At 37.6% G+C, this 16,360-nt stretch overlaps 1 protein-coding gene across 8 annotated transcripts; it reads left to right on the top strand.

Annotated features, from left to right (window-relative positions):
• Window positions 1-3,421: 3,421 nt before the first annotated feature.
• LOC105221004 (venom protease) lies at window positions 3,422-16,061 on the top strand. Of its 8 annotated transcripts, none has more exons than XM_054230249.1 (3): window positions 3,422-3,744; window positions 6,593-7,682; window positions 14,999-16,061. In XM_054230249.1, the coding sequence occupies exons 2-3, from the start codon at window positions 7,177-7,179 to the stop codon at window positions 15,768-15,770; spliced, it is 1,278 nt and encodes a 425-aa protein (XP_054086224.1). In that variant the 5' UTR covers window positions 3,422-3,744; window positions 6,593-7,176; the 3' UTR covers window positions 15,771-16,061. The 8 variants fall into 8 exon arrangements, with proteins under 8 accessions (XP_054086224.1, XP_054086223.1, XP_054086225.1 ...); XM_054230248.1 differs by having other exon boundaries at window positions 3,422-3,759; XM_054230250.1 differs by having other exon boundaries at window positions 3,422-3,759; window positions 6,590-7,682.
• Window positions 16,062-16,360: the final 299 nt, after the last annotated feature.

Raw genomic sequence — 16,360 nt, 5'->3', positions numbered from 1 at the left:
AGTTCCTATTAGAGAACTCCCCCTCCTTTTTCGCTGTACTATATATGTATATGAAAGAAAATATTTTTTTTTTTCTGAAAGCAAACAATGTTATATAGTTTCTTGTTGGCAATATAGATGGGCTTGGTTAACTTGCCGTAAAACGCTCTTCAATGGGCGCTTATATGTGTGTCCAATATTAAATCTCTTTAATCATACACTTGTAGGTAACCACCTACGTGAGCCTTTCACTGTCAAATGAAGGCATTTTTATATACATAATTTTGGTAAAAATGAGGACATATATAAACGTAAAAACGGTAAAAGCAGGGCACTCCCAATCTTAAACCAGTTCGTTTCATTTCACACATTTCCTTTGTTTTTTACAAAAGGGTAAGAATACCACCAAAATACCATAAAAGCGATAAGCATGAGCGCCAGCAAAGCTTTTATTGCTCTCATGACATTTGAGGTCTCCTTGCCGGTTCGGCCATTGATACTTTCGTAAGTAGATAGCTTTTTTACTTATGAATAATGGTAATCGCGGTGTTTGGTCCTTCTTTCGGCTATTGTGAATATTTTTCCTTGTACTTAAAGTCTTCAGCCTTGAAATCCAGCGCAGAATCACTCTTGCGAACAGGTGCTACTTTGAGATTTCTGTAAGGACTAGGTAATTGAAAAGTAAGTTCCTCTCTCGACGAACCAAAACAAACTCCACAAGTCCCTCATCAATTCCGCCCTGCTTTATTGTGCTGAAGCGTGGACGATGTCAACATCCGATGAGACGGCAGTGTTCGAGAGAAAGGTTTTATGGAGGATCTATGGTCCTTTGAACGTTGGCAACGGCGAATATCGCAGACGATAGAACGATTAGCCGTACGAGTTATATGTGGACATAGTCTAGTGAATAAAAAGACAGCGGCTTCGCTGGCTAGGTCATGTTGTCCGAATGGACGAAAGGAATCCAGTTTTGAAAATTTTTTGTTGCAGTACCCGCTGGTGGAAGCAGAGGAAGAAGAAGACCTCTAGTCCGTTGGAAAGATCAGGAGGCGAACGGCCAGGTTTCTCTTTGTATTTCCAATTGGCATTTAAATACATACATATTTGCCGTCTGCAGAAGAGTCACAGAGAAAGGAGTTCTAGTCTAACTTATATGTCAATCGAATATTAAGTTCGATAACTTTGGATTAAACTAAGCCCCTTAGAACAACACAATTCTTTAGGCCTTTGATGAAGGAAACATGACACCCCCGAAAGTTAAAGATTAAATTTAATTGTGGTTGAAATAGCGTAATATTGTCCTTGATCAGCCACATTTTCTGGTAATTTCTGTTAATTTAATCAAATTACCTTAGAACCTCACAGAAGTCACCCTGATAGTCAATAAGGATCGATTCATAAGCTATACTATATACCAGTATTTTGTCCGAACCCCATGATAACCCCATAACATGAATGTTATGAAAAAGAGTATGAACAAGTAAGGAAAGGCAAAGTTCGGGTGCAACCGAAAATTTCATATATTTTATATATATACCGAACAATTTACTGAAGAAACTTACAAACATACAAAATTTACCCATAAATTCGGCATAAAGTTTAATAGAATAACGATAATATGAGGGCTGAGGTAATTCTTTCATTCACCGTATTTTTGAAAAACCTATAACTAGGTATATGGGAGCTAGGAGATATTATAACCCGATTTTAATAAATTTTTTAACAGAACACTATTAGAAGAAAACAATTTCCTCTGAATTCCATTAAATTATCTGAGAGATTTACGCTGATTTCAACATGTTCGATATCTGGGGCCTTGAAAAGTTATAGTCCGTTTTCGACCATTTTTTCACAAGTGAAGTCAGAGATGATATGTACTATTTATGTAAGGTTTTATTCCGCTATCTTCATTGGTTCCTTATGTATACATGATAAAGTGAAGGAATCAGATGGAATTAAAATTTCAGTTATAAGGAAAGTAGTCGTGGTTGTGAACCGATTTCGCCCATATTCCACCCGTGTCATCAGGGTGTCAAGAAAGTATTATATACCGAATTTCATTGAAATCTGTTGAGTAGTTCCTGAGATATGGTTTTTGACCCATAAGTGAGCGACGCCACGCCCATTTTCCATTTTGTAAAAAAATCTCAGTGCAGCTTCCTTCTACTATTATTTCTGTGAAATTTAGTGTTTCTGACGTTTTTCGTTAGTGAGTTAACCCACATTTAGTAATTTTCAACCTAACATTTGTATGAGAAGTGGGCGTGGTTATTATCCGATTTCAAGTATTTTCATGGCGTGTAGTGGGGTACGTAAGAGAACCGGCTGTAGAAAGTTTGGTTTATATAGCTTTATTGGTTTGCGAGTTATATATAAATAACCGAATTTGTGGGCGTGGCAATGGCGTAGCAACTTTGTTGCGAGAGTATAAAAAGAAAATCGGAGAATTTTTAAAGGTCTTGTGATTGTTTGGGTTACCCTTCTTTTAAATTTCGGATTATAAAATGTCGACGAAACTCTTATCTGAAACAAAGAAAGGTTCGCTTCTAATTTTGGTCTTCATTCAAAGAATTTCTCTCTGTGTATTAGAACATTGTTTTGTTAGCTCGACTAACGTCAGCCAAGCGTAAAACCTATTAGCATAAACTGGCCATTTGCACCGCCTGCCAACCACACAAGCTGGACGCATAAACGACAATGTTACACAGGCAAACATACACAGAGGGGCATACAAGAAGACGCGTGTGTAGGTGCGCATACTCGTGCGTCTGCAACGCCGCCAGAGCAGCAGCAAGAATAACAAACAGCACAACGAAAGCAAGAAGACAACAGCTTGAAAGCCAACAATCAGCGCGCCACTAACAGACGAACAAACCAACAAACAAGCCGCTAACCAAACTAAACTTGACTCGACTCGGAAGATTTGTGGCTGACCAACTAACTAACGAACGTACGAACTAACCACGCGACTGCGGCTACATGACTAACAAAGTAAGTAACTAACTAAATGGCTGGAGAGCGCAGCAAAGAATACGCAACAAAGAAAGAGCTACACGCAGCGGAGACTTTCTTTGAGCGCATGCGCATGTGTGCAAGTGTTCTAAGCGCTGTTGGGCAGACGAGAGGGAAAAAAAATAAAAAAAATGTATATACATATGTACAGAGGTGGTGGTGATGAAGCGCTGGAAGCTGCTAAGACTCGTAATGCAGATGAAGATGAGCGCGAGTCAAGACATTGTTGGGGAAGATGATAGTGCCGGAATGGTGTGGTAGCTCAAAGCCCCGGCCAACACAGTAGCTAATCGTACGTGAAACAAGTGCAGAAATACGCTGCTTTTAGGAAGGCTTGGTTGGTGAGCGGTAAGGAACGTGTTGTGGAGGGGAGCTTGTTAGTTCGTGGATCGGCTTGCTGCAGTTTTGCCTCTTTTGAAGATCAATTACAAAACAATGCGTGCGGAATTGGGAAAACGTCGCCAACAACGCGTCACCGTCAGCGTCAAAGCCGTTTGCCAACAATAACAAACACAGCAACAACAACATACACGCCAGCAGCAGCAGCAGCAACAAACATTGGCAGCGTCAGCGGCCGCGGCCACGGCCATGGCGTATCGAACACCAAAACCCCACATTCAGTATCTTTGAAGACTTTCGCGCGAAATGTTGTGCCGGTGATAGCAGCTGAAGCAACGAAATACAAACAAAAAATTTGAAACAGAAAATTAAAATAAAAAAGTGAACTGAGTGAACGTGCGCAGGCGTAAAAGGGTGCGTGTTCGTTACGTATGTGGTTTTAAAGCGACGTGATTAAAATAAAAAGGTGATTTGTTGCGACAAGTAATAAAAAAAACAAAAGAAAAAATTAAAAAAAAAAATAAAAAAAATCTCACACACCGCTTTAGTGATTTTTACGCGCATGCGCGTGGTAGCTCATAAATAACAGTGTTTTAAGTATTTATTAAAATTTTTTAAACGTAAACACATTTATTTAAAGAACGCTCAAAAAGTGTGCCAATACAACAACAACAATATGAAAATAAACAACAAAAATATGATTTAATTTTTATCTCTTCGATTTATCTGCCCCCAATTGGCGACACATTTAACATAACTTTTTAATTTTTATTGCTGTTGTTGTTTTAGTCAACTGTGAAATTTGGGTTAATACCAGTAAGCAGCAAGTTTTGGGTGCTTAAAAACGTTTTTTTCGACCGTGTTATACACATTTGAGTATATCATTGCCTCTATCATCATCTATATCAATTACCGTTATGTTATATCGTCGAGACTGCCGCTTGTTTTCATTCGTTAGTGCAGCGTGTGATTTATGACACTCAAACAGAGAATCTCAATATGCAAATATGTGAGATTTGTTTGCTGACAAAAGCATTTTCTATTGTCCAAATAGTGTGGTAACGAACTTTATTATAGCTACTCGCTCTATAGCTATAAAGAACAGTTAAATGACAATAAGAAAGGTGTTTTACTAAGAATTACATAAAAAAAGAAAAATAATTTATGCAATCAATGAAAGTATTGGTTAGAAATGAGACAGCGAAAAGGTTATAAAAAATCGACTTTTTCAAAGATTTTCGTTTTGAGTTTAGAGATTGGAAATTTGTGTTCTATGCTTACAGACTGAGTATCTTGTACGTTTAAATTTGTTTGAAGCCTTGATTTTGAGATTGGATATAAGTTTCTGATAATTTAGGTTTTGATATTTATTTTTGAAATTGGTGTGTTGAACTTTCAGAAAGTTTTTAAGTTGAAGAAAGTTTTAAGTTGAGTTTAGGTATCGACCTTTTGCAGATCTGTTGAGTTTAAAGGTTGAGGCTTCGAAATCTTGTTTTGAAACTTTTCAGTTACGATTTTGGTTCAACTTGGTCTCAATACAGGTTTTAAATCTTAGGATCACAACTTAGTTTAGTGATAATCTTAGGCGATTCAACGATTACAAACCACTATCTATATATTCTATAGCTAGATAGATGATCCCTAAAACAATGGGAAAGGACAATGAAGTATTAATAATTTTATGACTAATTCTAAGGTTATCACTTCTCTGAATATATTTCAGAAGAAATGAATTCTTGAGATATATGTATTTATATATACATGGTGTATTCAATAAATAACGGGAATTTTAAAATTTAAAAGTTCACGGGTTTGGAGAGTCTAATTGTCAAAATTTTATTTTAATTCTTTATTATGTGGATACACCTGTTCCTGAAGAACGATAAAATTTAAACCGTATTCATTGCTAAAAACTCATATTTCGTTGGTTGTTCGTGCATTCGTGTCCAAAACCATCTCTCCTTTTGGCAGTTTGGCGCCAATTGGTAATACCAAGTGAAGACATGTCTCTCCACCTGGTCCTTCCATCGCAGTGTGTGTGTGGACTTCCTCGACTTCCACCGAACGGGTACTGCATCGAAAACTTTCAGAGCTGGGGCACTTTCGTCCATTCGAAGAACATAGCCTAGCCAGCGTAGCCGCTGTCTTTTTATTCGCTGAACTATGTCAATGTCGTCGTATAACTCATACAGCTCACCGTTCCATCGTCTGTGGTATTCGCAGTCGCCAATTTTCATAAATCTTCCGCAAAACCTTTCTCTCGAAAACTCCTAGTGCCGTCTCATCGGATGTTGACATCGTCCACTATTCTGCACCATAAAGTAGGACGGAAATGATGAGTTACTTGTAGAGTTTAGTTTCTGCGCGTCTAGAGAGGAGTTTACTTTTCAATTGCCTACTCAGTCCATAATAGCACCTGTTGGCAATAGTGATTCTGCGTTGGATTTCAAGGCTGACATTATTATCGGTGTTAATGCTGGTGCCTAGGTATATGAAATTATCTACAACTTCAAAGTTATGACTGTCAACAGTGACGTGGGAGCCAAGACGTAACCATTCCACAGCTTCTATATTCGCCATGTATGAGTCCATGTGACGTTTTCCAATTTCCAAAACTAAAAAGAACCTTAAAGGTCCGTCGTTTTGCAAATGTACGAGATATCACTGAAAGAGCCAAAGGTTAGCCCAAAAGTCGAGTTTGAGAAGTGTTTCAATGATGATGAGACAATTTTGAAAGCGACACTAGTTGATGTAGACGAATAAATTAATATTTTTTTCAAAACATTTTTTTTTTCGAAAATTTTCGATATTTTTCGAACACACAATTTTTTTTTTCAAAAACAAAAATTTTTGATATTTTTTTTAAAAACACCTCGCATAGAGTTATAGATTGAGGGTGAGAATAGATATCAGATAGCAAGCTCTTTTTTTTATTAAAAGTTGAACGACCTTTGAACTCAGCATAATACTGACAAAAATAAAATTCCCGATATTTTTTGAACACACCTCGCATAGAATTCTAGAATATCTAGGGAGAGAATATATATCAAATAAAAAGCTCTTTTTAGATTAAAAGTTGAACGACCTTTGAACTCAGCCTAATATTGATCGCTTCTTTGCCCGAACACTGAGACCAATTAATTATTCCTGAGTCCCGTTAGATGACTTTGACGGCAATACCTGGTTTACATGTGAGAATACATATATTTCTACACATCACTAAAAAATTAATTAATTTTTTGTTTTTTTTTTTACAAAGTAGAATATAACAAAATAACGGTAAATGTGTTAATCATCTATATGTATATGAGAATATGCTTATATCTCAGTACTTATAAGAACAGAAGTCACAGTCGACGTAACAAGTAAATAAGGCATAAAACCAATTTGTGTGCTCTGTGAAGTGCATACAAAATCAAATCAACAGTTATTCGCATGTCTTGCCACAATTAGTGGCATGCAACAGGTAGCGCAATTAAAGAAAACCGTTTTGAAGCAAAATTGCAGAATGCAAAAAATCTCAAACTGAAGCACTTACAAAAACAACAAACACGAAAACAACAACAACAACCAAATAATCAACATTGCAACAACAAAAAATAGAAAAAGGAAAAAAGTGTTATAACAACTACAACAACAATAATAAAAAATCAAGTGTAACAACAACAACTCACGCATATTAGTTGCTTTTAAACGCAACTAAACACTGTTAATTGCATAATCATTAATACATAAATATAGAGACATAAACGTGCCACTGAGTGCGTGCCAGCTAGCGAACGAGCGTCTGTGTGCGTGTGCCAGCTGTGTTTGTTGTAAGTGTTGCATGTGTTGCATATAAGCGAAATGCTCAAAATGTGCCACTTACGTCAATTACAATTTATTCTAATAATAATTTCCTGCCTACTGTTGAACGTTACAACAACAACAACAACGACAACAGCAGCGAACACATCGACAGCGTCCGTAAAAAATGGCAAAACAACCGCAACAACCGATGATCTGGGCGCGCCCAGTGTCGCCGCCGCCAATGTGATTCCGGGAAAATATCATGCCTACACACAGCATAAGCAACAACAACAGCAACAACAACAACCGAAGAAGCTGCATGTGTCAGCCATAGCAGCAGCGCAGTCGCAGCCAGCGCAAAAACAACAACAATATAAATACCAACAACAACAACAAACGCGACAACAACGTGTGGACGCTGTCAAACCTGTCGCTGTTCCCAGCAGCAAGTTGAATCCCATCAGAAATTGGTTTGGCATATTTAATCGGAACAACGCACAGGCGACAGCGGCCGCAGCGACGGCGACGGCGCATGACACAACGACAACAACATGCAATTGCAGGTAGGTACAAACGCGTGAGTGTGTGTGTGTGTGTTTGTGTGTGAGCTGTCATTAATACACTTAAGAGCAGATATTTAAATGGAATTATTCTATATACATACTATATATTCCACATATATGGCACACGAACCACTCAGCAAGCCAACCAACCAACCAACCGACATGCCAACACTTATTTATCCCAACGTCAGCAAATTGGCAACTCATGCCACTTCTCTTCCAGCACGACACTTCCTGCAAGTCCTCAACTCAGTTGGCTTTGCTGTTCTTTCTGCTCTTTTTTATTTTATTTTCTGTTGTTGTTGCGCATATTTGTATTATCGTCACCATCAGGCCATCAGCAGCAGCAGCAGCATCATCATCATTCTCAACGCAATCAGGTGCACGACAGCTTTGTCTTTGTCATCTGGCGAGTGCAGCACGCAATAGTATAACTGTTACGCGTTTTAAATGCCAATGCACAACGCCTCAAATATCCAGATGTGTCTTGAGCAAAGTGAATACCTGTTGGCTGCCAGGAAGTGTGTTGCTGACATAACTGCTTAATGGCATGTGTCAATAAAAATTGTTAAATTCTTGTAGAACTGTTAAGTATGCAAGGCATGATGTATGACAGTTGATATTTCTGAGATAATATTCTTATCTATATCTACACCTGGCTACCGCTGGAATGTGTCAATAGAGCAATTTGAAGAGTTGAACATATTCAGCATTTTTTTCTAGTATTATTATAATATTTCATACTATTCAAGAATGGTGAAATTTGTAAATTATGACCTTTAGCGATCCTTCGAATGGATAACCACTATAAGAGACCCGCCCCTTAATCCGCCACACAAAATTTGATTGCATTTTTTATATACCTCTCCAGATCAGACACACTATCAGAGACTAAAATGCTTCTCAGAGTTTTTAAAAATTAAATGAAAAGATTAAGGGAAGGTAGAGATTTGTAAAAACACCTCAGACCCAAGTCCAAGTACACTTATGCAGTATATAAGATCGCTATCTTATCTTCTAAACGATTAAATTTGAAAATGCACTCAGTATCTTTATCATTCTAAGATTTTTCAGCTCTTTAATATACTTTAAGAGATCATTTATATTCCATTGGAAGACACTCTCGAGAAAATCATGAAAATATAGGCAATAAGTACAAATTCGTCAAAGCTTGAAGTAGAAATTAGACATAAACTAGCTTTAAGCTCTTTCTTTGTGATAGGAAGCCGAAGAATCGGCTGTATTTATCATGCCAAAATCAACCGATATCCAGCAACACCCTTCTTCTCATATAATAAACAATTTAGCATACTTTTAGGCGACTAAACTTAATTCTTTGTTTAACCAGCCTAACTTGTAGGTTTCTTTTAACGAACTACTTGCCTATTATATAGTTTTCTGAAAATTCTGAAACTCGTATTTAGATCAAAAATATTCCACGTACTTATGTTATAGAGACCATCTAATAGATATTATCCAACGACAGGTCTAGGAAATCGATTTGGGATTAATAATCTGATGCAAACAGCTCTCTACAAATATTTTGTTGGGTTAATGTTGACACAAATGTCCCAGATCGATATAAAACGATTTAATCGATTTAGTCGACCAGTGCTTGCCCCTAGAGACATCTATTGGAAAACGGCGGCAGCAAAGTTGTAGAACTAATAGTTGAACTTGTTATCCGCGAGGCTGTAATCTCTTCGCCTGTTATTCGTGGTATTTTGAATACCGGGAAATAATTTAAGAGAAGCAAGCGGATATTATTTTTACTAACTCTTTGCGGATGATCTCAAGGTTCTGTTTATAGGACATTCGTTCTGTTGCATATTCATTATATGAAGCCATCATTGTTCATCTTGAAAAGTTGCTCAGCTTCAAACCCATGGAAGTACAATCAACAAAAAAGATGAGCTCTGTGTCTGATCCAAAGCTGGAAATCTCTGATTGGGTTAGGTTTCGGGGTGATTTCCTCGAGAGAGATCACGATGGGTAGTTGCAGGACCGATCATTTACTAACAGATGGTACGAATCAAGGGGATCTCATGTATCAACAAAGCACTTTGAGCTGATCACAAATCTGTTATTGATTCCAATCAATACTCCCGATTTAGCGAAAATATGGCATCCAAGATGTTTCCAGCGCATCTTCTGCATCTAATTAAAAGATAACCAGACTCATAACCGATCGTTCGGATCAAGAAGCCCTCGAGTATCAACGAAGCCCTTTGAGCCGATCACAAATCCGATATTGATTCCAATTAATTCTCTCGGTTTCTCGAAGATATGACATCCAAAATGTTTTCAGCTCATCTTATGCATCTAATTTAAAGTTAACCTAGTAGTACTGTAGTTCTGCTTGAAGGTTTTGAACGTTTTAAAAGCATCTTTGGTTACATGTATCCACAATGATTTTAAAATAGATTACAGATTATGGTTAGAACAATCTCCATACAATTCATCTACATTATACAAGTTTGTCCAGTAATCTTACATTTATTTCTCCATGATAGGTTATCGACCACTCTTCTTATACAACGAAGCGTCATCGCAATCTTCAAATGTATCTATAGTCAATTTTATGACACCTGTCTATCACTTGGCTAAATGCATCAATACCAGTATGTACTTAACAGAATTCCTTACATTGTTTACGGGTTCTCCAACAAAACAACACTGGCAGCAATTGCCTTGTGACGACGAGTCCATGGTGTTTGTCGTGTTTTGTTTGCTCGTTAAAAGAGTAATTTATGCAACACAACAAGTGCGAAGATAAAAACTAATTTGCCCACATCACGTACTCGCGCCGACTTGCGTCCTGCCTGGAGAGCGAACAGCAGTTCCACTTCCTACTTGCTGTGTATTTGTTGAAGAAAAAGCGCATAGAATTGCATTAGAATGACAATCGGCTAAGCAAATAGTCTGCGGCAACAGGATTACAAACACATACTCACACATGCGTGAAGCTTTATAGTTTTTCATCACAGCGTGTTGCCTTACATTGTGCAGTGTTGCGCAAGTGCCGCACTATACGCTTCATGTTGCATGTGGCAAGTTGAGGTGCCTGCGAGCTGTTTGTTGCTGTTCGTACACTTGCTTTTTTGCATTCATTGTTTGTTTCCTTCATTGACAACACGACACAAATGTTGCTCTTGCAACACTCATGCATGCCGTTTAGTTATTTATGCCAAAGCAATAAAATAAATCAACAACAACAACAATAGCTGTGCTCGACGCATTCTTTGTTGATCCGCCTTTTCTGCCTTTTCTGCTGATGCAGCGTCTTCTTCAGCTGCAGCTTGAACTCGTTTAGCCATAAACGGCTATCGAGTAGAGGCTTCAATCGCTGGATCCATCTATTCAGTTTGAAGTATTACGTAAGCAATTGATTTTGTTGCTTTTGTTGTGTGTGCTTTTCCATAATACGGTTCGATTTTTATTGCATTTTCGATTTGTGTTGAGTGTTGAAATAACGTTTTATTTCACGACTGTTAACTGTTTATTGTGTTGTATAAAGGATAGTTGGAACAATCATGATAGTTTTTTAGCATGCTTCCGAAGTTTAATGATGATTAAGAGAGACCATTTCATATCATAAAACAGCGTCAAAATCCAAGGGATAGTAACAGTTCCTAACAAACAAGTGAGAGGAAACATCCTACCTCATTGAGAAGTCCAGATGTCAGGAATAGATTGTTTCGAAGAAATGATGACATCGGAAGTATCATTTTTATTCCTTGATGATTTGAAATCCTAAGGAGTTTACCAGTACCTGTCCTCCAGCTTAAGTTCCCTACCCTAGTTTCTTGTTTCTCTAAAATTTATAAAATAAACTATTTAATATCGAATAGGAGAGCTTAGATCGGGATGGGGTTCAAAGTTGAAATCCTCGACAGATATCAAGATGTTGAAGAAACGCGATTTGTGTTTCTAAAACTATGGATTAAGAGACCCTCACATATCGAATGCTTTGAGAATATCACAAATAGGATAGAAGAGCTCTGATTGGGTTGGGTTTCAAGGCTAATTCCTTCGACGGAAAACACATTGGACAGTTGAAGGACCGGAATTTGTGATTCTAAAACTATGGATTAAGAGACCCTAATTTATCGAGGGCTACGGATCGGTTTTCCCCGACAGAGGTCACGATGCACAGTTAAAGGACCGTGGTTTGTGATTCCAAAAATTATAGAACAAGAGACCCTCATATATATAAAATACTTTGAGAATATCACAAATAGGATAGGAGAGCTCTGATTGGATAGAGTTTCGGGGCAGATTTCCCCTACAGAGATCGTGCATCGTGATCCGGGAAGAACCGGGGTTTGTGATTCTAAAACTATCAGAATCGGTCGTACGGACCTGTATTAACATGTATTAACAAAACGCTTTGAACTTATCACAAAACCATTATCGATTTCTGTGAGTTCGCCCGGTTTATCGAAGATATGGCATTCAAAATATCTCCGCCTCGTTTTTCTCTGAAGAACTTTGTTAATTGACTTCCGATAAATTAAAATAGATTAAACAAAGGTTCTTTTGGGGAATATTAAATAAAAATACTCAGAATAATAATGATAAAATCTAATTTGAAGTTAGATCTGATTAACTGGGTTAAGAAAGTTCTTACTATGACTTTAAATGCCTCTCAAGAGCAAATTTCAAATGACTTCGACTTCATGTAAAAAGTTAGAAAAGTCAAGAAAAACTTGTAGGATATTTTGTGTAAATAGAGACTAATTTCTGTTAAAATTTTTATTCGAAGTGTCCATTTGAAGAATGGAAGAAACGAAATAGAAGTGAAGAACGTGTTCCTTTTAATTTTTTTTTCAATTGGTGATACGAAGTGAAGCTAGGTACTTCTCTACCTGGTCTTTCCAACTGAATGGAGGGCTTCTTGGCTTCCACCAGCGGATACTCTAAAGCTGGTGTGTTTTCGTCCATTCAGACAACATGACATAGACAACGTAGACCCTGCCTTTTTATTCGCTGTACTATGTCAATGTCGTCGTATAATTCGTACAGTTCATCATTCCATAGCCTTCGGACGGACGTGAATGATGAGGTGACTTGTGGAGTTTGGCTTTTGTTCGTCGAGAGGAGACCAAGTCTCATTACTTACTGAAGAAAGTTAGCGATTTTAACATACAAACATTTCTCCAGTTCATTGACATTCAAGGACATTGACGCTCATTTCAATACAAAGGAGCTTAAATGATAAAGAAGCATAGGAATCAATAAGTTCAGGTAAATGAATGAATAACACAAAAAGATCTGAGCTTGTCTCGAATGTGTAGGTAACTCTTGGTCATCTTCAATAAAGAGGGACAAAATATTGAATTTTTATTTTTGGAATATTTGGAAATATTCGGTTATATATGACACAAAATACCGGTTTACGCATGCGTTTCTTCTTAATAAAGAGTGGTGGAATGAAAAAAGTAACAAAAAGTACAAAATTTAAAACAATAAGGTCCCAAAAAGAATGAGTAAAATAAAATAAATAAATAAAACTAAAAATGCGTTTACGATAATTGATTTGCTTTGATATCTTTTTAGTTTTTTTTTCACTTAATTAATTCAATTTGTTGTTTTTATTTTGAAAGTTGTACGGCAGCTACACGAGTACCGCCAACGCGTAAAACCCGTTTCAAAAACAGTTTAAACGCCAGAACTTGTTATTCAAATATGCAGTGAAAGATAGTATAAGAACTAAAGAGCGAACCAAACAACCAAAGAAACTTTGAAAGATTCGTAGATGATTTAGTATAAAGAAGAAATTATTGATTTAGTTGATTTAAAGAGTGGAGATGATATACAATAGCAGTAGCTTTTGAAGAGCACAAATTGCGTATAATCTTTTGTTAAATTTTTATCAACAACATCCATAAAAAAGTGTAGCGGAAAAAATCCCCCATCCACTAGTTATATTGCTCTTAATTCAATGCTCAGTAATTAATTCCATAAACAATTTAAATGCTACAAATTCACTTTCTGTCTACAAAGAAGCAGCTCTCCACACACACACAGTGGCATCACTGTGTATTTGCTTTGAAATTATGTTAATAGGCTATGAGCATACAGCAGCAGCACGCGTCGAATTGTGGCTTTTGGCCTCCGGCAAGGTTTTAGCGCGTAGATTTCACACTTAAGTGCTTGGATAAGTGGCTTTGCGGCATAAATCTGACACTTGCACACAGCGCTTATGATATACCAGTGATGTATTTGTGAAACATAATTTGCCACTTAATTGCAGAACAAGTGTTTGTGGGTAATTATTTCATTATGGTAGATATAGGCAGGCAGACATATGCGTTTATTGCCTTAGTTGACAACAACTTCTTAACATTAAATTTTGATTTTATTGCACATTTCGGTGTTGGAGAAATTTAGTGGAGAAATTTTTAATTGGAAGTTGACAATGATAATTCACTTTTCTTAAATTAAGTCATTAAGGCTTGTGGCAATGATGGTCTTATGGAATATAAAAAGGTTGGACAATTAGTATAGAGCCTTTATGGCTGCTTAGTTTGAATGAAATCATTTGAAAACAGATAATTCTTATATATTGAAGGTATCTCAATTAGTATTCCATCATCGAAATAAATCTCTCAAAGTTTTCGCTTAGAAAACCCCAAATATCGATTGTTAACAAAACTTTTTAAACTGGTTGAGAATTGTAGAAACGTTTTCTTGACGAATGAAATACTTTCCACTTACAAAATATACGAGAATACGTTCAATTTATTATGATTCCTAGCTAGTTTATCTGAAATAATTCTATCCTAAGCTATGGAAAGCTTTTTTTGAGCTTTTGAAGCTTAAAGCTTAGAGTATTTTTAACCCGATTTGATTTGGATAACCGGGAATGGAAGTTGTTTTTGTAGCGGCAAAAATTATTCACCGAAATAAAACGATTGGATTACCACCGATTTGACTGTCCTTGGCCAGGAAAAATCCGAGAACGTTCCGGTTCTGTAGAACCGACTGTCGTGGGAACGACAAATATGCGACCTTTTATATTACATTGTTTGAAAAATGAGTTTGATAAGATGTATATCAGACTATAGCTTTGCCATCAGTAGACTGATTGCTTTTCTCTACAAATCCCAGCTCAGCAGTATAAAAGCATTTGTCTTCAGAACAAGAGAAGCTTTGCAAATATTCGTCATTTGGATCCAAGTACATAGTTTCAGCGAGAAATGACATATAGTCCATTTGTTTTATCCATTTCTTTACAAGTGTTTTTATGTTCCAAAACATTTTTCCTATTTGATTTCGCCCTCCATTAATACCTTCCATTCCTCCCATTCCAGATGCGGCGAACGCAATGACGAATCACGCATTGTTGGCGGACAGACGGCGGGCGTTAGCGAATATCCATGGATGGCGCGTCTCAGCTACTTCAATCGTTTCTACTGTGGCGGCACGCTTATCAACGACCGTTATGTACTGACCGCAGCGCATTGTGTCAAAGGTTTCATGTGGTTTATGATCAAGGTGACATTCGGTGAACACGATCGTTGCAATGATAAAGAGCGTCCGGAAACACGTTTCGTGCTGCGTGCGTTCAGTCAAAAGTTCAGCTTCTCCAATTTCGATAATGACATAGCGCTGTTGCGTCTCAACGATCGTGTGCCGATTACGAGCTTCATACGTCCGATCTGTTTGCCACGCGCTTTCGAACGCAACGATCTCTTCATTGGCACTAAAGGTATAGCGACCGGTTGGGGTACGTTGAAGGAGGATGGTAAACCATCTTGTTTGCTGCAAGAGGTGGAGGTGCCCGTGCTGGATAATGAACATTGTGTCGCGCAAACGAATTACACACAAAAGATGATTACGAAGAATATGATGTGCGCCGGTTATCCGGGTGTGGGTGAGCGTGACTCCTGTCAGGGTGATTCTGGTGGGCCGCTGGTGCGTATGCGTCCCGATGACAAGCGTTTCGAACAGATTGGCATCGTGTCGTGGGGTAACGGTTGTGCACGACCCAACTATCCGGGTGTGTACACACGTGTCACCAAGTATTTGGACTGGATTATGGAGAATTCGAGAGATGGCTGCTTTTGCGATGAGGACGATTGAAGCGGATGTGGTGGTGGTGGTGTGCGAGCGTGGTCGGGTTCGAATGCAGTGGAGAGCGCGTTTTTTTATGTTTAACGGATTTATATTTTGATAATAATTTAGGGGGGTTTCGAAGTACGGAAATACGAGCGGTTGGGGTTCTTTTGGTTTTGCTAAAAGCAACTGTGGGTCCGTTTATAAAGTAGTCGATTAATTTGTACTTATTTAATATAATTTTTTGTATTCTTATATGTAATGTGCAACGCATATATAAATAAATAAATAGTGAAAGTAAATATATATTCAGCTGGGGTTTTATGCCGTTATTTTTCTTAATTCGAAGAGGAAGCGGTGACTCTTATTTGAAAAAAATGGATTCTTTTAGGTTCCAGAGGGTTTTCCGTACTGATTTATAAATCAAATTTGTATAAAGAAGCCTTAAGATACCAGAGATCTCTCAGAAGACTACCTAATTGGCCAGCACTCGAGCTCACTTCGACAAGTACGAAGTTTTTTGCACCGAATTGTCGTGAAGCAGCGGTTTTTCCGACTGGGTTATAATTATTATGTCACAGTTGATTGCAGTGAAAGATCGATGCGCCACTAATTAC

This window comes from Zeugodacus cucurbitae, chromosome 4, assembly GCF_028554725.1.
Source record: "Zeugodacus cucurbitae isolate PBARC_wt_2022May chromosome 4, idZeuCucr1.2, whole genome shotgun sequence".
NCBI lineage: Eukaryota > Metazoa > Arthropoda > Insecta > Diptera > Tephritidae > Zeugodacus > Zeugodacus cucurbitae.
This window is presented reverse-complemented; position numbering and strand designations above follow the sequence as displayed.

Bases quoted from the DNA above. Each gene is read 5' to 3' on its own strand.
- LOC105221004 (XM_054230249.1), top strand. From the start codon at position 7,177: ATGCTCAAAATGTGCCACTTACGTCAATTACAATTTATTCTAATAATA. The intron at 7,683-14,998 runs GTAGGTACAAAC...CTCCCATTCCAG, and splicing joins ACAACAACATGCAATTGCAG to ATGCGGCGAACGCAATGACG.